At 50.0% G+C, this 25,920-nt stretch overlaps 1 protein-coding gene across 1 annotated transcript in view; it reads right to left on the reverse strand.

Annotated features, from left to right (window-relative positions):
- The window catches only part of Adamts2 (ADAM metallopeptidase with thrombospondin type 1 motif 2), a 210,082-nt gene that overhangs the window by 48,656 nt on the left and 135,506 nt on the right, over positions 1-25,920 (reverse strand). Inside the window, exon 4 of the mRNA XM_052758023.1 lies at positions 17,724-17,926. Coding sequence (XP_052613983.1) covers positions 17,724-17,926 — 203 coding nt within the window. The remainder of the gene's footprint in view (positions 1-17,723; positions 17,927-25,920) is intronic.

Consider the following 25,920-nt stretch of genomic DNA (forward strand, 5'->3'; position numbering starts at 1 on the left):
GAGTTGTCTTTATTTTTAATTGCGTTATCTATGATGTGAGCAAGGCCAGGTCATTACGGCTCCCAGACTTCTGCTGAGAATCATGGTTGGGAAGGGTGGAGGCCTGGGGAAGGTAGCAGGGGAGGAAAAGCAACCTTGCAACCTTAGTCCTTAGTCTGTAGGGTCTCCCCTGAAGGTGGGGGTGGGGACAGGGTGAGTACAAAGCAGCCCCCATGGCCAAAAAGGAAACGCAGAGCCCACTTGGACACCTTACTGCCTGTGCATGTGAGAGGAACAGGTTCCCATCCTCACAGTCTTGAGAGGTCACATGGAAACTCAACAGGCTTGCGCTGTGAGCAAGCCTGACAGTGAAGCCAGCTCTCAGCCACGGGCAGCAGATACCAGGGGTTGCCTGAACCCCATGGCACACGAGCAGGACCGTTGTCAGTTTGTCTGGGCACTGCCCAGTTAACGGTCAACTGAGGCACTGCCATGTTTCAGAGGGAGTCCAGGGATGCAGGCCTACAGGAGGGAAGGGTAAGTCTCTAGTATGCTACTGTAGCAAGGATGAACCCCAGGTGCAGGTCCTCCGACTCAAGGACAGAAATCATGGGACAGATGTGTACTATACCATCCATCCACATCCACAGTTTCCTAATGTGGGAGCAAGGAGTGTACGATAGAGACCAGTTATGCACCGTGCCATTCACAGGATGAGATTTTTAATCCCTAATGTGATAGCTTTTTGTGGAGGACCTTTAGAAGTAATCAGTTAGGTAAGGTCAGGGGTTAGTGTCCTTGAGATGGTATTAGCGACCTTGTAGGAAAGGGCAGCCGAGAGCTCCTTACTCTCCTCTCCCCTTCGTCTTCCCCTTCATCTTTTCCGGTGATGGTCTAGTGGTAGGACTGGCGGGCAATCTTGATCTTGGGGTTGTCAGTCGTTTCCAGAGCTGCCCGAGACAAACTGTCACTCACACGAGCTCTGCCTGCTTTGCTGCACTTGCCCCAGCCAAAGAGTCAGGGCTTGCTGTGGTTTGCATTGGAAATTTCCCTCAAAGGCTCCTGTGCTGGAGGCTCAGGTCTGGCCTATGGTGCCCGGGAAACTGATAGAATCTTTTGGGTTGGGGGTGGAGCCTAAGAGAAGGAAGTTAGGTTGTCAGGGGCATGCCCCTGAAGATATTGGGACCTGGTCAGTTTGCCTGTCTCTCTGTCTGTCTTTCTCAATTGCTTCCTCCTAGTAGCCTCGACATGAGCAGCTCTGACTGTCACACACTCCCCATCATCTTCTGCCTCTCTACAAGCCCCCAGTGGAAAGGCCAAGTGACCATGCTCTGAACCATCTGAACCCATGAGCCCAGAGAAACCTTTCCTCTTTCTAAGTTGAAAACCTCAGGTGATTTGTCACAGCAAGGAAAAGTTGACTAACAAAGGCCTTAACCTTGACCTGGCTGACCATTTTCCCCAAGCTCTTAAACAAGCTTGCTTCTCAAGAGCTAGATGACATGTGTTCTTCTTTCCAAAGGCTGGGTGCTTGGGAAAGAGGAACATTAGATAGAACTAAAGAACACCATGTTTCCCCCTTTTTTAGATCTTAGTGTGTCCGTGTTGACCCCACCATGCATGTAAATTTGTGGCTGAATCACAGGCCCTTCTTAGGTTCTCAGTGGGACATCTCAACATGAGTTGGCTACACTGTGGGCTGAGTCACCCAAGAACTCTGGCCTGACTTCTTCCTCTCCACTGGTCCAAGGCAGATACCCAGAAGACCCAGTGGAGAGTGGTTGGTCTCCCTGTGTGTCAGGAGAACAGGCATGAAACTAGCTTCATGAGAGGTGGTAGAGAGTGACACTCCAAAGCTACCAAGATTTCTCAGAAGTCGCAAAGCCTGCTCCACAGTCAGGACTATGATAAGAACCTGGAGAGAAATATGAGAGTGTCTGTCTGTCACTTTGCTTGACACTGACCAAACACCTGATGGAGACAACAACTTGGCTCATAGTTCCAGAAGGTTCATTCAGTCACTTACGGCGGAAAAGGCCTGGTGGAACAGCTCACATCACAGAGACAGGAGGCAGAGAAAGAACAAACTGGAAACCAGGTAGAACGCCAAAATCCTATCCTCAGTGGCCTACACCCTTCCAAGTTTCCACAACCTTCCCAAATAATGCTACGAGCCTGCGAGGGACACTGCATATTCAGTTCTAGAGGCTATGCTTATGTGGAATCTGCCCAGAGGGTAATTCAGGGGGTCCCCTAAGGACATGGTGGGTCAGCAGAGCTGAGAATGGTTCATCAAAGCAATATGGTGCTCCCGGCAGAACCACAGGTATGCGCAAACGTCCTGGGTCAGTGTCGGAAGGGTGAGGCATGCGCAAACGTCCTGGGTCAGAGTGGGAAGGGTGAGGCATGCGCAAACGTCCTGGGTCAGAGTGGGAAGGGTGAGGCATGCGCAAACGTCCTGGGTCAGAGTGGGAAGGTGAGGCATGCGCAAACGTCCTGGGTCAGAGTGGGAAGGTGAGGCACGCCCATGCACAGAAGAGACAGGGAAGGGTCTCTGGAGAGGAGTCTGGAGAGGGCCACTGAGGCCACATCAACAGGTGAGGATTCCAAATCTATTCACAGAGCAGTCAAGGGCCTCGAGGGGAGGAGAAGGGCACCGTATTTGTTACCAGGATGGCTCTGGATCCTTTATGGAAAGTAGATGGAAGGGGTGGAGGTGTGGGAATGTGGGGCTCAGGGTCAGAGAGGTGTGGAGGGAAGGGATGGATATGAGAAGCCATGTGGTCTGGAATGGGTGGTAAGGCCACCTCCCAGCTCTGGGTCACCCTGCCTGTCAACGGGAACACACACACACACACACACACACACACACACACACACACACACACCCTGCCTGTCAACGGGAACACACACACACACACACACACACACACACACACACACACACACACACACACACACACACCCTGCCTGGGAAAGGCATATGCCTGGAATTCCCACAGCCTCTCTCCAGCCCTGAACTCCTGAGATACCTTAAGAGAACTTAAAGAATAAAAAGGTGCGGCGGCGGGGCACACAGGAGTCCATGTTTCAAAGGAGGATGGCCTTTACTCCCTTGCTTCAACTCAGCCCACCTCAAGGCCTTCCCACCACACAAGAGGGACTCTGGTCAGGAAGACAGGGGCCCCACCGCTGCCTCTTCTAAGCTCCTCCTTGCACAGGGAGCCTAGCCCAACGTCAGGGCCTTTGCCCTAACCTTACCTTCCCTAGTATAACTGCAAAGCACTCTACAGTGATTCTAGCCTGTAGTAGGTGTTAAGTAGAGTTGAGAATGGATGCGTGGATGGATGGATGCATGGATGCACGGATGGATGGATGGATGCATGCATGCATGAATGGATGCATGGATACGTGGAGGCATGGATGGATGGATGGATGCATAGATGGATGAATGCATGGATGTATGCATTCATGGATGGATGGATGGATGGATGGATGGATGGATGGATATATGGATGGATGGATGGATGGATGGAGGGATGGATGATGTGGAACAGTCAGTTGCCTAGCCTCCCCCACTACAGCCAGCCCTCCTTTGCCCCCTTCTACAGAGCCTGTATACTGGGAGAAGCAACACACCTTTGCCCAGACTTCAGGGGGAGGGGAAGCCCTGGGAGAGTGTCCTTGAGCCCTGTCTTTAAGAAATTGATCTTGGAGCCTTTCTTTAAGCCCTGTGGGGAAGAGACTCAGAGTTCCAGCCTTTCTCTGTGTGCTGGAGGCCAGGAGCTGGCATTTGGGGGGAAATGCTTTGTGATGTGCTTTTTGTTTATGCAAAGAGGCAGCCAAGTTTCTGCCCTGGAGTAGAGTGGGAAGGACCTGGTTCTGCATGACAATGTCAAAGTTTGCCTGCTTAGTGGCAAAGTTTTCCTGGAATGACAGTGAGCCCTGGAGGATGGCCTGAGGCTAGGCAGAGGAGAATTTCCTTGAGGAGGGGGACTGGGGTACAGAACGGGGGCACCTGTCCAGGGAAGGGGCTCCTTGTGAGAGGGGCCTGTTGGCTCTGCTGCTTAGTGGACAGGTTATGGGCAGACCTGCTGCTGGGATCCCCTTGTCTCTGTGGAGCTAAGTTTTGGGCCATAAGTAATGTCCAATGCCACCTGGAAACCCTAGAGAACAAAGCAATCTCAGAGAGTCTCCAGAGTGTGGCGGGAGGGCACAACCCCTGAGAGGCTTCTGTGCGAACCCCTGAAGTAAGTGGAGAAGAGGCAGGTTTAGGCTGCCAGGGTAGAGGCTTGGGATAGGGTGAACGCACGGGGATTTGGGGGAGACAAGACAGTGCACCCACTAGAATTTGGAGGACTCAAGACTGAGCAGTCAGAAGCTGGGGGGAGATGGATGTGACGTACCCATGGGAAGCTGGGGAGCAGTCTGCTGATCTCACGGGAGGAGTATTGGTATTTGTATCTCCTGGAGCATAAATGGGCTTGTCAAGAGGACAGGGTAGGACTAGAGGAGTGTAAACCCCTCCTTTAACTCCAAGTACCTAAACATGGTGACCAAGAAAGGCCCCCCCCCCCCGACTCCTCCGTGATCTGTTCCCACCTCCTCTCCTGTGGAAGTCTATACCCTCCAGGGCCAGTTGATAACTCACTGGGCAAGGGACCTGGGGTGAGGCCCAAGCTACCTCACCCCAGGTAGGCTGTCGATGCCCCAAACCTAGTGCGCACTCCATGAATACTGCTCAGCTGAAGGTAGTACTAGAGCAGTGCACTAAACTAAACATGGTTGCTATAGAAACTCTTCCACACGGTTGTAATAATCAAAGAAAGCTGTCCAACCCTTCACCTGGATTTCCGGGGTGAGCAGAAGATGAGTCTGAACTCCTCACTCCCAGCTGCATCTGACTTCAGGAGGAACCTACTGCAATCCCACTGTGTAACTCAGGACATCTTTACTTATTCTGTTTGGGCCTCAGTTTCCCCAGGTATGGAGAGGTAATTGTCCTTGTGGCGCAGGTTTGTTATGAAGACTCATAGCAAAAAAAAAAAAAAAGTTTTTAAAGCATCTAGAAAAATCCCCAGGGCATAGTACCATATTAGTGAAGCTATCCAACACAAGAAGGTCAGCTGATGGGAACTGTCGCTTTGTGTCCCAGGTTTTGGTCCCTCTTGACTTCATTCAATCTTTGGACCCTGCCTCCATTTTCCTGGTAACACTAGAGAGGTAAGCACTCACTTTGCCACTCCTTAAGTCCTGGTCAGAAGAATGAATACCTCTGGGGGAGACGCAACATTCTGATCTGCTCCTCCAGAGAATGGAACATTCACATTTCTGTCTCCTGTTCTAAGAGTTAATCCAACTGGACCTGTCAATCACCTGGCTAAGAGACCATCCCTCAGGCAGGCTGATGTAAGCTAAATGAGAGGAATAATTACCCCTTTAATCAGATAATGTACTGTCCTTCCCAGTAGTCACTTACCGAGACACAGCCATCGAGCTTTGCTGACTCTGCCCTCTCCACAGTCCTAATTTAGTATAACTTTTACCTTTCTTCTTTCTTTTCTTTGTCTTTGTCCAAAGCTCAAGCATTTTCTCTCGGGCACTTTGCGATTGCTCAGTCTCTAGCACTAAGCCCCATCCCTGCCTCCACCATGTGGCTGTCTGTTACCACGTACCTGCTTGCTGGCCTCCCTTGCTAAACATGCCAGCCTAATGCACGGGCACGGCTTTCCCTCTTCGCCATGTCCCTCCTCCTGGTGGCTGCCAAGAGTCACAGCTTGCTTGCCTGTTGTTTTCCAAAGCTCAAAAAACTATCCTTGAAAGCCTGGCAGTGATGGTGCACACCTTTAATCCCAGCACTCATGAGGCAGAGGCAGGTGGATCTCTGTGAGTTCAAGGCCAGCCTGGTCTACAGAGAGACTTTCAGGACAGCCAGGGCTACCCAGAGAAACTCTGGCTCAGAAAACAAAAGCAAGAGACAAACAAACAAAACCATCCTAAGCTTCCACTGAATTTGTTTTAAAATTCTTTCATTAATGATTCTAAGAACCCAAAGAAGGAGCCTGATTTCCCTAGTAACACCCAGGAGGGGCCTCCGCAAACACCAGCACTTGCTTAAGATGTTTCTCCACAACCAAGAGACATCTGAGCATGACTAGGATCTGGAGCTGGGGCCTGATTTCCTAGGGTCACAGCCATCCATACACCCTTCTCGGCCTGATCTTCCACGGGCTGGCCTGACAAATACCAGAAGTAATGCTGCCAGACAGGGAAGGGTGGCGGCTGCTGAGGCCACAGGCCACAGAAGGACACAGGAGAGGGCTGGGGCCTTCAGAGGCCTCTCATCTACTCTCAGCCCAAATGGGAAGAAAAGCAGAGATGGCAGGGATTTTCATTACTGCTGGCAGTGACCTCAGGACGTCAAGCTTCTGGAGTGTTATGTTGGGGTGGCTGGCTGGCCTCCCTGAGCACATAAACTGGGAGTTAGTTTAATGTGGTGTCCTGGTTCAGGATGCAATCTCATTCCCTAAGTGCCAAAACCTTATACTACCCCGGTCAGAACGCCAGCATCCCCCTTCCCATACTCCTGCATGTCTCGGAGCCTGTTTGGTACAATTTGTCCCCAGTGACTTTGAGCTCTGCCACTGGGCTCCATTTGGGCACTACCGTATAATCAGAAAACAATGTATTTTTCATTCCCCAGTAAACCAGATTCTCCTGCTGCCTGATCAGATTGTGACCCAGGGAAAGAGATGAGGAAATGACACCAGGACCCTCAGGAGCCAATGGCCTCAAGAAAGTTCCTCTGGGTGGCCTTAGGAATAGAAAACACTCCGGGAGATGAAGGAGATAGGGGAGATGTTGGAGAAGACGTAGAAAGGGAGACCAGGGCTGGGGGTACACTCCTCTGCTCTGCCCCCACTCCAACCTTAACCTCAGAGAAGGACAGACCCAGAGGCCTCTGGGCTCCACTTCCCACAGTGATGGGGCCACATCATAAGAGAAGAGTCTGATCCCTGGATGGCGCCTATGAAGAAGGTTAGACACAGGGCCTGACCCATGTCTTGAGTAAAGCAAGGTAGGCACCCTGGTTGTCCAAGTCCTAGAGAGATGTCTGTGCCCCAGAAGCTTCTACCTGGGGTGTCTGGGGGAGATGGGGATAGCCTGGCACTGACCTTGGAGAAGCTGCAGAATGGAAGGCACATGGGAGTCCCCCTTCCCACCCAGTACACCCAAGGAGCACAGGTAAAGAGTAGCCCCAAACAGGGAAGACTCCAATGAGCCTGTCCACTGTCATTCAGGCCTGGTGACCTGACATGAAGGCCAGCTCTTTGGAATATGAACTTCATGAGGGCAGGACTCCATTGGTTCATAGTGACCCTACCCCTGCCACCCCCCCGACCTAGAACCTCATAGCACAGACCCAGAAGAGACATAGGCACCTGCATCTCAGGGTCTTAAATCGGCACTTTGCATGGTGTCCCTGGACCCTGGCAGAGGGATCCTGAGAAGTTCAGAGAACATAGCAAAACTAAGCTGTATATGCTCAAGCTCATGGCAAGAGTGTCCTGCTACGGACATGTTCCTCACAGGTGCTTTCTAACACCCTGAATGTAGCCAGAGCTGATTTCAACACAGCAGGAAGCGGTTGTCCTCTGCACAGCATATGTCTCCTGGCACCAGGAGGATCAGGAATTCAAGGTCGTCCTCAGCTACATAGCAAGTTCGAAATCAGACGAGGCTTCATAAGACCTTGTCTCGAAAATTTAAAAGAAAGAATTATAAAAGACATTTAGTGAATACCTACTATGCACCAACCCTTTGTTGGGGGCTGAACGTGCAAAATCAGGTAGATGATGTTCTCTGAACCTACTAAGAAACTTAAATGCCAATCCCTAGTTCTAAGACACATCACCCATGGAAAAAGGGCCTCGGGGATGTCTGACTAGAATTTGGTACAGGGGCAGGGGACACACGATGGAGAGACTTGGGCACAGTGACAGCCTGCATTTGCCCAGACTGGAGCCCAGTGAGGGAAGCTCTTTTGTCTGGCTCAGCTGTCACCTCTTTGCTGGAGCCTGAACAAGACAAGCTCAACAGCCGCTTCAAGCTGTCACCGGGGAGTGATGGTGCTTGGCCCTCCGTGTCCATCTACAGGGACTGTGACTCCTGCTTTGACAACTGTCAGCTCCCCATGGGAGCCAAGGACAGGCAGCAGCTAGGCTCCCTCATCAGCTGTCAGGAGGCGTCAGAGGAGGGAGAGAGATGGGGAGTGGCTGCTGGGATGCAGGGAGAATGAGAGGGATGAGACAGAAGCAGATGTGAGGACCACTCGTGGTGCCCGCATCCCAGTGTTTCCACCCTGCACATCACCACTGGCCTCCGCACCAGCCCAGCTCTTTGGCATGTGAGCTCCATGAGGGCAGGACTCCATTGGTTCACAGTGACCCTACCCACCCCCCCGACCTAGAACCTCATCAGGAGTCCATATCCTGAGTGCTCAGATCATGAAAGAGGGAGTGTGTGTGTGTGTGTGTGTGTGTGTGTGTGTGTGTGTGTGTGTGTATTGGTGACAATATTAGAACAGAAATAAACAACAGACAAAGCTTCCTCTGGCAGTCCTCGGGAGAGACTTAGATGTACATAGACAAGAAGGCTTGTGGCAGCAGGGAAAGGCAGAGGGTATGAGGGGATGGCCAGCACTGTTGGGAGACACAGAACTAAGGCTAGAACAGGCCTGGCACTTCTTCTGAGACTCCTAAGGAATTCTCCCCCTTCAGAACAGTCAGGGAGGAGATGAATGATCTATGTCACCTTCCCAGAGGCATGTGACTCCACTGCTGTGCCTTGGTCCCGCTGCCCAATCTCTCCGAGCCTCCTTGGCTGTATTCAAGAAAGAAAACCTTGCAGAGATGCCCAGGGAAGGTAGACAGGCCATAAAGTACCTCCTTGCACAGGGCTGCCCAGTGCTAAACCTCTGTCAATGTGAGCTCTTTCCTCCTCTTTTAAATAATGATGTGGGGACCCCTAAATTTCCCAATGGAGATATTTCTAGATGCTAAATCAACTTCATCTCCTGCCTCTCCCCAGAGCCTTATGCCTCAGTGTCCAAACTGTGCAAAAGGAGAAAGATGCCTCTGGGCCTTTGCATGTACTCTGCTACCACTCAGACTCATCTGCATTAGGAACTGAAGAAGTCTTTGAGGAGCATTCCCTTATCCAAGTGCTCCAGATACCTCTGGTGCAACTTTAATCTTCATTCTGCCCCTAAATTTCGCTCCTACTCTGAGCAACCAGATACAGGGATAGATTTTGCTATCTCTGCACCCCAGTGTCCATAGTGAGGCACAATGTTCAGGAAGGTAGGACACAATGGTTCATGGCCCCCAGGGCCTCTACTCGCCTCACATCTGTCTAGGTATTAGGCATAGAGTGGTAAGTGCCACAGCAGCCCTTGGAGCTGAACTATCCCCACATCTGGGGCACAGAGGGACTACAGTGACAGTTGCCCGCTTCCCTCTAAGCCAGAAGAAGCAACCAGGCTTGCCCTCTAGCCTGTGTATACCAAACTCTGATTCACCTGATGCCATGAACGCTAATTGCAATTTGCAGCCCGCATTGAGAAATGACTAGGTCTCCCCCAAAAGATTCCGGCCTTCATTTAAGAAAACCAGACCTGGCAAGGGCCAGGCGGGTCATTCCTGTACAGCCACAAGGAAACAGAACTGAGGAAGTCATCGCCAGGGCATGTGATTCCTCCTGGTCTCTGCTCGGTCCCAACCACTTACACCGACTGCTGCCTGGCACCCAGCTGCACCTGGTTATATGATTCTCTTACGGTTTCTGTATGCGGCACCCCATGCCATCCTGACAAGCGGGACTCCTGTAACACGCAGCGCCTTAATCTCAGGCCCGGTGGGACAAGCATGAGGAACAGAAAGGCCAGAGACAGCCTCCTAAAGCTCCTCCTGGGACCCAGGCAACACAGCAGATGAGGGAGGCAGCCTCCTTCCTCCCCTTTGCTCCAGCCGGCTCCTACACCAAACGTGTCCCTCCTGTCTGGGCAGCCCCAAGTTTCAGTGTCTCTCTGCTGCAGGAAGCAGAGTCAGACATGTGAATGGGATGGGGGTGGGGTGGGGGGATGCCTTCTGCAGGCCGCTGCTCTGCGGCTCACAAGATTTCCTCCCCCTGAGCCTAGCACAAAACATTCCCGCACTGCCGCTGTGCCGGGCCCAGCATTCTTGAAAGTTGGTGAGCAGCTGATTGTTTACAAACCCTGGCAAGGCTTCGGCAAGTCAAGGCCAATTTCTGGATTAAATTAGAAAAGAAAAGAGGAAACATATCCTAGTCTTGGCACCGAGAGATTGTTCATTGAACACGAGTTGTTTCAGAACACATTGTGCTGAGGACCTTCATCTTGCTGGGAGGAATTAAAGGGTACAGCCTCAGCTCTGAAAGCGCGGCCCCCCCCATGTTCTCTACAAGCCTAAGGAATGGGTCTGCCCTCAGTGGAAGAGCGGTTCACACAGCTCAGAGAGACGGTTCTTGCCCAGAAATCTACTAAACTGTTTTCAAACAGAGATCAAAGTCAGTCCAGTCACTCCTTTAAACAGAATCCTCAAAGTGACCTCAAATGACCTTTGAGGCAGTTAGATTAGCTGGAGGTATCGGTGGTGTTGGGTAGTCTGGGGTTTGAGCAGGAGAAAGGTAAAACTCGGCTTAAGCGTGAGGTCGCCAAGGTGGCCTTTCAGGAAAGGGCCGCTCCAGCTCCCGGGGGTGGAGGGTTGGAGGATGGTGGAGGCAAGAGAGAATTTGTCTGCTGAGGGTTCTTCCTCTCCTGGAAGTTTGGCAGGTGTGGTAGAAGGTAAAGCCTCTGGTTTAAAGATGGAGAAACTGAGTGCAAGTGAGGGAAGCTTCACGGGATAAGTGCTTCTGGCTCCAAAGCAAGTGCTTATTGTATGCTGAACACTCTCCCTATCAGCACACCCAAGAACATCATTGCAGGGGGATACAGAAAGGGCCGTGGCTATCACTTAGTGTTTTTCCTTAAGGCCAGACAGCAGGCATTCCTTAAGCACTAGCACTGTGAGTCACCTGGTCCCCTATGAGACACTCCTCTCCACTGATGACATCACAGTCATTCTGTCAAGGTCATGTTACCTCTGTGTGACATCTTCGAGTGTCTGTGATGACGTCAGAGGGAACAAACCTACCACACTACTAGTTCACAGACAAGCACAGCATGAACAGTCGGTCACGTGTACTGCATCCCAGCTTCCCAAACGGTGGGTCGCATAGCTGAATGTGGGGATCGCAAACACTTTGGTATCAGTAACACATCCCTGAGTACACACAAAATCGCACTTGTAAGGAATCTGAGGTGCTTCCGGCTGCACTCACCTGTGATGCATGGCACGATTTCACTGCAGCCTCTGTGTGAACACACAACTGCTCTGTGCATGCTGTTGGAATACGCCATGTCAACAAATCCAGCCTGAATCACTAACTGAGGTCTGAGACGAGAGTGTATAAGGAACTGTGGTGTTTTAACTGCCCATACATACTAAGTTAAATGCTCTTACAGAAGCAAATGATTTAATTACTCAGAACAAAGACTTTTCATGCTTTTCTGCCATCACACCTCAGCTTACATTAAATTAATATAGCTTTGCATTGTGTTGTGCTAGAACTCTTGATTTATAATGTTTGTGTTTGAGGTGCTGACTTGTTGCATAAAAAATACTTTCCAGTGAATTTTGGCTTGGAGTTAGGACAGATTTTCTGGCAATGTCTGAAATGACTTCTGTGTCAAGAGGCCACCTCAAGGTCCCCTTCCTCTGAGACCTTCCTCATGTAATAGTTCAGTGATTATTACCAAGCCTGATGACTTGAGTTCAGTCCCGAGGACACACTTGGTAGGAGGAAAGAACAAACTCTTGAAAGTTGTTCCCTGACCTCCATCTGTGTGTTATCACACACACACACACACACACACACACACACACACACACACACACACACACTGTGAATAAATGAAATAAAAATAAACAGAATAAGCCAGGCGGTGGTGGCGCACGCCTTTAATGCCAGCACTTGGGAGACAGAGGCAGGTGGATCTCTGTGAGTTCAAGGCCAGCCTGGTCTACAGATCGAGTTCCAGGACAGCCAGGGCTACACAGAGAAACCCTGCCTGGAAACAAACAAACAAATAAAATAAACAGAATAGCTGTAGCTTGCAACAGAAAGTATTAATACGTCACAGTGGTAGCTATAAATTACCACAGCTAATGAGGCAGGGCCATGGGTCTTTTCTCAGAGCAGACACAGATGATGAGGCCACAGCAGAACACTCTGGTATGGATGACATTAATATGTGCATCACCTGTTGGAAGATTTAACTTTTAGGAGCCCAGTCTAGGGAAATAATTAAGGTTGAGGGACAGATTCGGCTATATGGATATAAAATAGTAGGTGGCACATATGACCTCCAAAAGGGAAGTGAGTGTTATCCCACGGACATGTCATATAAATAATAAGTTACATAAAAAGCGCACTCTCCCCATGGCAACATTCCACACTCATTAAAACGAAGTCGTGGAGAGGAGCTCCTGGGAGAAAATACGGAGAGATATATATGAGCTCATTCTAATCTTATGGCATAAATAATATATTATCTGTGTTAAATATAGGATGTTTTAATGAACTGAAAAAAATTACTTTTCCGAATTTAGGGAGGGAATGGGGGGAAATGGATCTGGCTGGCAGGGAATGAGTTGGTAGGTGGGATCTGTGGGAAAGCAGGTCTCAGGAAGTGCTCAGCGACACCCCCACCCTTACCCTCCAGTGGGTCTAAGGTGAAGCAGGGCCTGGGGCAGACTTACAAATTCTCACTTTCTGTTGTGGTTTGAGTGTGATGTCTCCCCTAGGCTCACATGCCTGTACACGTGGTGCCTGTTGTCTGTACTCCACGTTTGAGGAAGTTACAGAGCCCATCGGGAGGCGGAGTCTTTTTGGTGATTCAGCTGCTATGGAGTCATTTCCGCTCCTATAAGTGACCCCTGACCCATATACCGGTTAGTAACCCCAATAAGAACTCATTGGCTCACTGAGTTGGACTTTGGAGTCGTTGCTATTTTGGTCTGTCCTGAGTTCCCTTTGGGGGATGAATAGACACGTACATGTGTTGCATCTCCCCAAGAAAAGTCTCTCACACAACAGCAGCTCCGTGCGCAGACGACTGTCCAGGCTGTCCTTCAGCCATCTCTAACTGCTATTGCTGTCAGTGGTCACCTGACCCAGGGCGCAGTTGGAGCTCATCCAATGCCACATCGACACATGCCCTCTACCAACCGAGCTCCATGCCAGCCCAGTGTTATGTCAGTTCCTCAGTGATGCAGCCTTGGGGATCCCAGGACCAGCTGTAGACTCACCAGGGAATCGAAACAAACTACTGGCCAGGCTTTTTGAGGGCTATTTGGGGTTGTGGCTTGAGATCCACACACCCAGAGCTGCCCAGGCTTGCTTAGTAAATGGCGGTCAATTTCAAGTTCAGAGGCGCGCACAGCAGGCTTTCCCACCATTCCACGCCCAGGACAGCTGCCACTGGCCACACAGGCAACTGAAACTCCAGTGCAGATTAACTTCAAGCCATGTCCCCATTAGCTTGGCCTCCGTCACGATGACAAGTGCCGTGGGTTGTGGAGGACTGGGAACCCTCATGCATTATTGGTGGGAACATAAGATGATACAGCGGCTATGGAACACAGCATGGTGGTTTCTTAAAAGTTAAACATAGAATTACCATATGATTCAGTCTTTCTACTCCCGGGTCTGTAGCCAAAGGAATGCAAAACAGAGTGGTGAACAGAAATCTGTAACCCAAGCTCCCAGCAGCCTTATTCCCAACAGCCGAGAGGTGGAGGCTGCCCAGGGGGGCTCATCAATGGACGAATGGATAAGCGAACCTGTCTAGATAGACTAGGGATCTTACTGAGCCTCAGGAAGGGAGGGAAGGTTGGGCATGGAGGTGCACGCTTGTGGTCCCAGCACTCAGGAGGTTGGAGGCAGGAGGATCATGAGTTCAAGGTCAGCCTCAGATTCATAGCAAGACCTGTATCAAAAACAAGGCAAAACAACACACACCACAGACAGACAGACAGAAAGACACAGACACACACACACACACACACACACACGGAATTCCAACATGTTACAACTTGAACAACCTTTAGACTTTCACACTATTAAATAAGCTGGCTCCCAAGGGACAAATATCATACAAATTCACTGATATTGAGGTCCAGAGGGGTCAGGTTCAGAGACCAAAATCAGGACAATCACAGCCAGACCCCCGAGGATCAGGTGAGGAATCGGTGTTTAACGGTGGAAGGTCGAAAAGAGTCCTGTGCATGGAAGGTGTGACCTCTGAACATCCTTAATGTCACAAACTGTGAGCTTTAAAATAGTAATGATGACCTGTGTCCTTGTGCCTCACTCTAGGACAGTCACATGCTTAGCAAGCCCTCTACCACATCTCTATATTCCTAGCTCTCTTTGTACTTTCAAATAAGAGCTGGTGAAGCTGCCAGACCTGGTCTTGAACTTGAGGTCCTCCTGCCTCAACTTCCCAGGTAGCTGGGAGGACAGGCCTGTGCCATTAGGTGCGTCATTCTCTGCCCACCCCCTCCTTCTTTACTGGAGTGCATGTGAGTGAATGCACATCTGTGTGCACGTGGAGAGGTCAGCTGCAAGCATCCTCCTCAATCACTTACTTTTGTGGGTGTTCAGGTGTGTGAGTGTGTGTGCTTATGTGCATACATTTGTGTGTGTGCGCGTCCGTGGGCAGGCCCTTGTGTGAGTGGAAAGGCCAGAGGAGGAAGTCAGGTGTCCTGCTCTGTCACTTCTGCCATCCTCCTTACTTTTTGAGATAATCTCTCCTGAACCCGGAGCTCACTGGTCCAGCCGACTGGGATTGTCGGCGTGCACCACTGAGCCCAGCGTTTTTGCATCAGTCCTGGGAACCTGAACTCAGGTCCTAGTGTTTATGTGGCAAGCACTTTACCAACTGAGGCGTTGTTGTCCCAGCCCCGGGCCTGGCTTATCTTTTATCGCAATAAAACGCTTTTAGTTAAACTTTAACATTCTATTGGATAAAATGATGGATTCTATCCTCTCCCTGGCCAGATGTCAAGATCCAGCCTGGCCAGTGGCTGCAATATTCCAAAGGCCAGAAGGACAGCTACAGAAAGCTCTGCCACACAGCAACAAGGTTGTCCTCTTGTACATATGTCTTCCCTGTTCCTCCTCTCCAAGGCCACCAGAGTGTCCCACCAGCCTTGCACAGCCCTTTTCCCAGCCGTGGGAACACTCTAAAGGCCACAGGGTACTAACCCTTAGTGCAACGTTCTGCTCCCAGCGTGAGGGAAATCTTATCTCCCTGGTCCACAAGAACTCTTGAAGCAGAAGGAGGAGCTTGGATAAGGGGTGAGCCTCCCCCACCCCACCCCACCCCCCTCCCCAGAGCCTCACTGAGCCCCAGGACTCTGTGCCTCACCCTTGCCTTCTGACAGACTCGCCACCCCACCCATGTGGATAAGCACTTGGTCAATAAACACTTGCTGCGTGCACATCTGTGTGACAAGGAAAACAGATGTGACCCAGACATCCTTTCTCAGCACCTTGGGTTTATCGCCTAACATCCTCTTTTTGTTGTTTTGATGATGAGATGGGATTCATTTCAAAAATTCTTACGTCTCTGGTATTTTTCTAGAAACTAAACAATCTTGTGATTATTTAAAACAGGGCTACAGTTGGATCTCGGGGGTGTCCAGGAAGGAAGGGAGGGAGGGAGGGAGGGAGGGAGGGAGGAAGGAAGGAAGGAAGGAAGGAAGGAAGGAAGGAAGGAAGGAAGGAGGGAGGGAATGCGTTCAAAAGTTGGGGGAAGTTGTAGATGTCTTCCAACAAGCTCCATGACACAGAAACCCTCCATTAGGGAAAAGGGGGATTTTCATTCACCTGCCCCATGAAGAAGTCCCAGTGAATACCCCCACTCAGGGTCCCCTGTAGACTCTTTAGGAATGATGCTCTCCATGGTGTTGTCTCTGTCATGTGAGCAAAACCACGTTTTAATTGGAGATGGAAACTACTGTTACCTTACTTAGAGACTGAAGACCCATTCACTTCCATTATGTCATTTAAACTACCTTACAGGGTGCAAGAAGGAACCTACCCATTTTAATGATGGGAACACCAAGGCTCAGAAGATCAGAACACCATTCCCATGGACACACCTAGTCTTTTTAATTCCAAGCCACACCCTTTCCCTATGATCTGGAGAGCGGTGGAACTAGGGGAAGAATATGTATCCTGGAGGCTGATGAGACTTGCATATCTACTGGTCTTATAGGCTTAGTGTGAATATTTCCTAAGATACTGCACCAAAAGTGGCAAGCCTGGGCCTGGCACACAGCCACACATTAGCAGATCATTAATTGCAACCATTACCGTTTTATTTATTTTTGTTGTTACTATTATTATTGCAGCCATATCTTAGGGGTTGGTTAATTTCAATGATTATAGTTTTATTATTATTAAATTAAAGGTACTTTTCAAAAATTAATATGAGATTAACATTTTCCAAAATAAAATGTACAAATACAAAGAATTTTGCAGGGGAAAGGTGCAAGTTGTGGGAGCTGAGGATGTAACCAGGGCAACTTAGAGGAGGGAGGGAGACCACTCAGGTGGCAATCTCTTTCTGGGGTTCAGCTCACTCACTTCCTCCTTTCTATCCCTGAGGGATCTTTTCACCAGGACCTTCCAGAGGCTGACCGAGGTGCCATCTTAGATCCCAGGTGAAGAATCTATCTCTGTGTGTCTGTCTGCCCACCTCTAGTGAGGTCCTGGGAGGACCTTGTCCATGGATGCTCTGTAAGCCTGCCCTCCTCCCAAGAAACAGCCCCTTCTCATGCTCCAATTGAGAGGCACAGCCACGGCCATAGCCTGGTCCTTCCTCCAACTGCTAGTCTCTTGGCAGGGCTTTGGAGAGCCCACCACCCGGAATGGAGAAGATCTCAGCCTGCCAGCTCAGCTCTGCCCCTTAAGGCCCAACCTGAGTCCATCCCAGCCCTCCAGTACCCCTCTGTCTCAGCTTCTTCTCCCAAAGCTGTGATAATATACTCTGACAAAAGTAACTGAAGTGACAAAGAGTTTATTCTGCCTCACAGTTCAAGGGACTGTGAGGAATAGTGGGGAAATCAAGGTGGTGGAAGCTTGGGGCAGCTGGTCACATGACACCCACAATCAGGAGGCAGAGAGGGATGAATGGATGGCAGAGCTCAGCTGGTCACATGACACCCACGATCAGGAGGCAGAGAGGGATGAATGCTCCTGCCTGGCTCCCTTTCTCCTCTTACACAGCCCAGGATTCCAGGCAGGGGATGGTGCTGCCCAGAATGGTGGAATCTTCCCACCTTAATTAATGCAGTCCAGATAATCTCCCACAGGCATCCCCAGAGACCCATCTCCCAGGGGATTCTGGAGTCTGTCAAGTTGACAATTAACATTAACCATCACATCCATCTTCCAGCCCCGTTTGCCAACATCCTACTCTCTGATGGACCCACCCATGCACCCACCCAGCCACTACCTAGTCCCTACCCAAGCCCAATTCCCTGCCCTACTCAAGTCCTGCCTCCAAGAAACTGTTCCACTCGTATTCCCTACACCCCCCAGCCTTGACTCACAATGTTCATGAGTGTCAGCAGGTACTTCTGCACATGCTCCTTCCCATGGAACTGGACCACTGAGTCATCCACGCCCAGCAGGACCTCGATGTTGTAGTCATCGTCGGTAGCATGCCTGCGCACCCTCCGCCGTGAGCTGTTGATGCGCTCCTCCAGGATGCCCAGGGCTCTGCTGAGGCTTTCCAGGCTGCCCCGGGAGGCTCCTGGAAGGAGAGGACACCTTCTTTGGTAGCAGCCCAGCACCCCTTCCCCAGGGGCATCACAGAAAGACAGAACCCATCTAGATATAACTCAGTCACCATCCAGGCATCAGGGTGGCATTAGAGTGACCATTGTCTCATTTAAAACTCATGGCACCCTGAACCTGGAGCATTGTGCCCATTTGTAGAACAAATAGAAGTCTAGAGAGGGGCAATAGTGACAAACACAAACAACCTGGGGAAACTGAGGCTCAGCACATACAGTATGTGTCACATGGCGTCTCCTCACTCCTAGCTCTCCTTCCAGAACTATCTCCCAATCTTTCAAGGAATGGACCAGTCTGACACCCATATCCTGGGTCTCCACCTGGGAACTTTGCCCTCAACCCCAGTGCTGATGCTCAGAGACCCATAAATCCCTCTCATCACACCTCCCACAGTGTGACTTGGGAAAGAACTGACTAACTGCCCCCATGGGTCCGTACCTGACGACGCACTGGTCACGCTGAGAAGTAGGGTCTGAGGTATCTGAGCTGAGGGTAAAGGGTCTGCACCACCAACAGGACCAGAGCCCAGGACGCTTGGCACATGGTTCTGTTCCCACCCACCCCCATCAGCTACCCGGCAAATCTCTTCACTCAGTCACACAGTGGGTATATCTTCAATACAAATCACTGTCTCCATTTTACAGACAAGGAACCCTTATGTGGCAGGCAACCAGGCAGACACTTCATGTCCTCAAGCTTACCTTTAACACTACAAACTGATAGTATAACACTGATAGTATAACACACACACACACACACACACTCCACATATACCATACATATATAAACCTGCAGGCAGACACGTATATGCTTAAACCACAAATGAACATCTATACCTTATGCTCATATGTGCATGCAATGCACACATGCACAAACACGGCAGGTCCTGCCCAGGGCTGCTCTAGGCATGAGGAATGGGCCAGCCCCGCAGGAAGGGCCCCATGCAGAGCTAAGCGCTGCTCTGCTCAGCTGCCTGGAGATAATTCAGGGCCATCCTGATGCTTCCAGAGGAGCCGCCTGGGACTTAAATCTGACACAAGGCTTGAGGGATCGCTGCTCTATTTTCATGCATTTATTTCTTTGCGTCTTCAGCGAGCAGGGACAGCTCACCTTCAGAGCCACCTTGGGAAGCAAAGATGGTGATTTCCCCAGAAAAATTTCTCCCCTGGGGAAAGAGCTAGACACCACCTTCTGCCCCTGGCTTGCTCAGGGTCACACACAGGCAGCCCCCAGGGGGTGGGGGGGAGAGCAGACTGGAGAGGTACTCCTTGGGGCCACAAGGTGTTTTTTTAAAAATGCTTAATTTTGTTGACAGCATTTGAAACTTGGAAGATTTCACATTGGAAATCATCAAGAACATCCAGTCTCTCTTGAGAAACTAAGAGACGGGGCCGGCCTTGGGTCACCTAGGTGTGCCAAGAGAGGGCACATAGGGTCCTAGGTCACCAGGGAAGCCACCTGCCAGCGGTGATGCCAACCTGGCACAGTTGTTCAGCCAAACCGTGAGCTCCAGGCACATCCGAAGCAATGAGGCTTTGTAAAGATGCTTTGGAGGTGCCAACTTCACCTCAAGCATGGTGATTACTGTCACTGACATTATTCTTATCGTGATGATTTTCGTGGGGAGGGGTCCCCAATGTGCTCTCCTGTTGTGATAAAAGACTGACCAAAGCCAACTTGGTCAGGAAATGGTGTGTTTGGCTTAGAGGTTTTAGGATATTATCAGAAGTCGAGATAGGAACCTGGAGGAAGGCGCTGAAGCAGCAACCTTGGAGGATCTCTGCTTATTGGCTTATACAGCCTAGGAATGGTCTAGGGTTTCCTCCATCAGTTTACGGTCAAGAAAATGCCCTACAGACATGCCCATAGGGCAACCTGATGGAGGTAACCCACAATTGTGATTCTCTCTTCCCAGGGTATGAAGATGACAACCAAGACTAGCTAACATAGGGAGTGACTTCTTGGGCATTACCTTTTAAAACATCTTCTCTAAAACCCAGCCCTTGGTAGAGAGGTCCCAAAACCTAGGAGTGGAGAGATGGATCAGCCCTTTCAAGCATTCTGACTCTTTGAAAACTCCCTCAGGTCCACTCCAGCTAGCTCAGGACATGGCAGGTAGACCAAGGCAATGGAGTCTGCTGCCCTCAGGCCTTGGACCAGATGAACCTTGGCCTGCCCTCCTGCCCTTCTGTGTCCCTTTGGGAGTTGGCAGTCAGGCAGATAGTTCACCTCATCAGTCATGGAGACACCCCCATCTTCCTCACAGTGGTTATGACCTTAACACAGGCTAAACTCTGGTCCTGATATGTCTCTCCCTGGCCAGCCACACGCTCCCAAAAGGTCCTGGGCCAACCTCCCAGTGGTCCCTCTGACAGCAGGTCTGGTCTTCAGAGCCTACTCAACCAGGCTGGATTGCTGGCATGACCTAAAGGCCTTTGTGCCACTTGGTCCTTGGCCCATAGTTCACATGACCATATGTCCCACCCTTCATTAATAGTGCAGGCAGGGTGATGAACTGTCAATGCTGTCCATCTCCAGCTAAGGCAGGAAGATACTGCTACCTGCGGTTCAACTTTCCTCTGTGGCAGCTCCCTCTCCTAGCAACACACACACACACACACACACACACACACACACACACGGAGAAATCACTGGTCCCCCACCCCCAGGGAGAGGGGGCTGACAGATGCTAGAGAGAGAACAGGGGCCCCAGCAGCCATGGCCTGGTTGGCTGACCCTCCTCTTGCCTGTGTGTCTGTCACAGGAGCCTATCTTTTACAATGAGTAAACAAAAGATAGTTGGTTCCTGGCATTCCCTTGCTTGGGGGACCCTTCCATATGGCATCTGGAGCTCTCTTTGCTTTGATAAGGATGACACAGCAGAAACCATATCCAAGAGCCCTGATCTCAGAGTCTCTAGAAGGCAAAGGAAAGCTGCTGAGAGGCTGTGGGGAGGGTGGGGAGAAGCAGAGCTCCTACAGGGAAGACTGAGGCAGCAGCCACCTACATAAGCTTTGTACAGCAAAGGGTGCTGAGCCCACGGGCTGCGGGCTGCACCTCCGAGCATCCTCAGAAGGGCTTCTAGGACAAGGACATGTGCACAGCCCTTCACAGTGATGAAACTGCATTCAGGTCTCACAAAAAGGAGGGGCTCCTGGCTCTTCTCATACCCCGCTGGCTTGTCCCTGAAAGGTCTCGGAGCGGCAAGCATGGTCCCCAACATAAGAGTTACTGAGACGCCAGAGTCTTAAGAGGTGGGGCCTAGAGGAAGTAATAATATCACAGGAGCTCCAGACTCATTAAGGAGCCAACGCCATCATGTGGAAGCGGGGTAAGGCTCTTGGGGCTGGGTTATTCCCCTGGGGGACTGGTTGTTATTAAAGAGGGAATCGGACCTTCATCTTGGCTTCCTCTCTTCCTCTGGAATATACTTCTATCCCATCATGCCGCTTGATATACTGTGAGACAGCCAGGGGGCGCTCTTGCCAGGATACCAATACCATGTTGTTTGAACTTTTCATTCCCCAGAATAGTGAGCAAAATAAACATCTTTTCTTAATAAATAGCCCAGTGTCAGGTATTGTGTGATAGTAGCCCAAAATGGATTAAGGCAATCAACAAGGAGCAATAGAAGGGCAGAAAGGTTGAGGCCATCAAGCCACATTGCCAGAGAGGAGGAGCTGGGACCTGAGACCAGGCCTAGGTCCAGTAGTAACATTTTCCTTAAAAAACAATGATTCTGAATCTGGACATGCAGACCCGCTGGTGGAATGCTTCCCAGGTTGTGTTTGATCCTCCAACATTGTGTAAAATGGTCATGGTGGTGCACACTTAGACTCCTAGCCCTCAGGAGGATAAGGAGTTCAAGGTCATTCTTGGCTACAGAGGGAGTTCAAAGCTATCATGGAACACATGGGACCCTGTCTATAGCAACAACAACAGCAAGAATGATTCTTATTTTAGGAGTAGTGTGACCTTGCAATAAGAATATAGTCCACAATAAAGTGTGGGTATGTTCCTCAACACCGGTTTTTTGTTTGATCGATTTTCAGACAGGATCTTACCCTGTATCCCAGGCTGTCCTAGAACTTATTCTGTAGACCAGACACCTTTGTACTTCTATCTCTGCCTCTTGTGTGATGGAACTGCAGGCATGTACCACCATGCCCAACCTTTCCAATATTATCAACATGGCCTAGAGGATACCCCCATGCTCCACCAGCACAAGGGCTGGTTTAGGGGAACCAAAATTGGTAGAAAAGACACCTGGGCTCTAGTCTGTAAAGTCAGAGTGGGATAGGGCTGGTGCCAGCCCTATAGTGCGAGGATGCCTGAGGGCTGGCAGGGCCCTGTGCAACTCTCTGCCAGTGCCTTTGGTGGGCTGGCCTCTACAGTTTTCTTGCTCATGATCAAGTGCTGAAGGAGCCCCCCCAAACCACTCAGAGGGCAGTCTATAACTGATAGCTCTAAAGTCTTACTGCACGCCTTTTCATTGGACTCAGAGATTGTGGAAGAGGATGCTGTGTTTGATCTCCACTCCTAATAAAGTTTGACCCTTAAATGGCTCCTAGGCTCATATGGTCAAGGTTCAGGCTTCTAGCCTGTGTCACTAATGGGAGATGATGGGAACTTCAAGAGACTAGGCCTAGTAAAAGAAGTTAGGTTACCTGGGATGCACCCTTGATGGGGCTATTGGATCCCAGCCCCTTCCTGACTCTCTTGCCCCTTGGTGGCCATGAGATGGGAAGCCTCCTCCTCCACACCATGATGTGAGCTGCCGCAGTACAGCCTGAAGCAGCAGGGCCGAGTGACCGTGGCCCCTAACCACTGAACTGTGACCCAGGTCCTGTCCTCCTAAGTTGTTTTTCTCTGGTATTTTGTCAAAGTTAATGCAAAGCCTACTGACACAAGCCACATGTATCACCTCCGTCACCCTCACTAAACACTGGGGACAATGGGGTAAGTCAGGGCAGGGGGTTGTCACCTAGAGAAGCACATGTCTTTTTTTCCCGTGACAGGGAAAGACTCTACCATCTGCTCCCCCTGGAACGATCCTTTCTATTTCTCCCATCCATCAGGTTCCAGCTGAAAAGGTTCATCCTAATTTCATCCTAAGTTCCAAGACTCTCCTCCTTCAGCTCCTCCCCCAGACAGCATCCTCTTCCCTTCCCACAGGAGTGACAGTTGTGTGCAGTCCTGACATCTTTTGTGGATTTCCTTTGGCATTCACTGCTTCTCTGCCCTTGGATGGAGACCCCTGGAAGACAGTGACCAAGGGGTCTGGAGGCCTCAGCTTCCCCAGTTCCCCATAGGGACCCTGGGGCTAGGAGGGTTCTGAGCCATGGCAGAGACATGCAGTGGGGACCCAGGCCTAGCAGAAGGGCGGCTAGTCTGGAAGGAGAGGCTGGTGCATATAAGGCCGGGAAGATGGCATTGGTGGGTGGGAGCAGGAGGGAAGCATGGTGACAGGTAGAGGAGTATGAACTGGAACAAGAGCCAGCTATAAATAACTTACATGAGGGAAAACCAAGAGAAGAGGGGCCAGGATAGATTAAAACAAATGGGGTGAAGAAATTAAACATGTATCGTCTAATTGGCAATGAAAAAAAGTGGTGCGTCTTAATGTCATTCGTGAGTTAAAACAAAATCCAAGGTATTTAAGGGGATGGGCTGCTGAGGCAAATAGGGTCTGAAGAAGATGTGAGAGGAAACCCGATGTTCTCACCGGTGCACCAAATGGATGCAAGGAGGAGAAGCCTAGTTAGGTGTGAACAGTCACACACTTGCTCCAGAAAACAACCCATGAGTTAGAGAAAACACTAGGGATGGGCTAGGATTTGAATTTATAAAACAATCTAGTGTTCAAACCAGCAAAAAATAAAACATACCCCCTTCATGCATGTGGAGAAGACATTCAGACACAAAGAAAACCAAAAAACTGTGTTTATAATGACTAATATTGAAACAAAAATCAGGAATTACTGTAAAAAGGAAGGCCTTAAAACCTTTAGTTCTGGGGTTGGAGAGATGGCTCAGAGGTTAAGAGCACTGGCTGTTCTTCCAGAGGTCCTGAGTTCAATTCCCAGCACCCACATGGTGGCTCACAACCATCTGTAGTGGGATCTGGTGCCCTCTTCTGACATAAAGCCACACATGCAGACTGAGCACTCATATACATAAAACAATAAATAAATCTTTTTTGAAAAACCCCTTTAGTTCTAATGAGCATAACTAACTAGAAGGTATAAATTCCAACAGTTGATGTAAAGAACTGCATAAGAGAGAACTAGCAGAAGCTGAAAAAGTGGCCAAAGGAAAGACTAGATCTTCTGTGGAAAGTCCTGCCCGACCCACGAGGAATAGACACATCTCCTCTTACATGAAGTGAGAGTACAGCAGTCGATAACTCGCTCATCCAGAACAACAACCAGCTAGAAAACTGGGTTGGGGGAGGGTGCACAATCATCATTATACAGAGAAATAAACAGAAACAATGAAGGTGTAAAGACAAGCAAAAGGTAATACAGCCTAACACTCCAAAATTAAAAAAGAAAGAGTCCATAATAAGTGAAGAGAAAAATGATACAGTGTTGGATTGGAAGTTAGTCTCATCCAAATTAATCTGTAAGTGTAACACAATCGCAAAAGAATCATTAAACTCTAACAAATTCCAGAACTTACTTAGAAGACAACATGTGTGGAAAAGATTAATGAAAAGGAACTCCTTCAAATTAAGACTATATATTATAAAATCACATTCACTAGAATAGAGTATGTTAATATCATGAAATGTACTGAAAAAATGTCCAAGGACACACCCAGACTTCTGGGTAAAAATAAAGGCTTGAACATAAACGGCCCATTTAACTCCTTTCTGGAATCCATCTGTCTGGAAAGTGTCAGTCGGGGACTTTTATTTTTAAAGTCCCAAAGCTATAAGCCCAGGGCAAGCAGAAGAGAAGCAATATCAGAACAGTCATCGGCCGGGAAGCAGGAGAGCTTTTCGTCGTAATAAACTTGATATATTCAAGTTGAGCTTCAAGCTGCTATGGAGAAGAGCCAGGATCCTTCTAGTCTGTGCCACAGTCCCCCAAAGCATGGAAACTGGCAGCAAGTAGCATCCAGAAGTGGGGTCGGGGCAGATCAGTTGAAGGGCAGTGCCAATCCCCGCCCATGTCCCATGCCCTTCTGCTGGACTGGCATTGGACTGGAGTCTTCCTTGAAAAAGTGTAAAGGGTCTCTGGGATGCGAGCGCTTGGTGTGTTTTAGGGTGAGGGTACCATTCTAGAGACTGGAGGATTCAGTGAAGGACCACTTCTTCTGTTGGTTCCCAAGATGTTGGTGGCCAGACAGTCACCATTCCAGATAGAGCCTGGGCAAGCACTCTGAGGAACCAAGGAGCAAAAGGAACCCACCTACAAACACCAGGGTTCCAGTCATCGCAGTGATCATGTTTACCACCTACCTTTACAAACGAGTGGCCAGCCAAGGGCCACCATCTGTCTGGTGGGCACCTCTGACACCCACCATAACAGAAAAGGGACGTGAGATCACAGACTCCCCATCTGCCTCTCTCCCCCAGAGCCCCCATGCAACTCCCCATGAACAGAGTTGATAAATACACTCTGACCTTACAGCTCTTCAAAGAGTCCAGTTCTCTCCATCCCCCTTGCAGCCATGAGCAAGCCCAGTCCCCCGGCCCCAGACCAAGGACAATGGTTCAACTTTACTTTAGCCTACTGCGTGGCTCCTGGCAGCACAGGTCATGTAGTGTGGAGGTTGCCTACCCACCCCGAAAACCTGTAAAGGTCAGAAACTCACTTGGTCCTCTGGAATTGAAGGGTATGACTTCTAGGACCTCCCTTCTCTACATGGCAGTTACCTTTACCAATAAAGCTCCTTTGGGGGGATGGAAGGGAACATGTTTTCTCCCTCCAGGGCCCTGTGGCT

Source organism: Peromyscus californicus, unplaced genomic scaffold (assembly GCF_007827085.1).
Source record: "Peromyscus californicus insignis strain IS unplaced genomic scaffold, ASM782708v3 Scaffold_3__1_contigs__length_106647218, whole genome shotgun sequence".
NCBI classification, from domain to species: domain Eukaryota; kingdom Metazoa; phylum Chordata; class Mammalia; order Rodentia; family Cricetidae; genus Peromyscus; species Peromyscus californicus.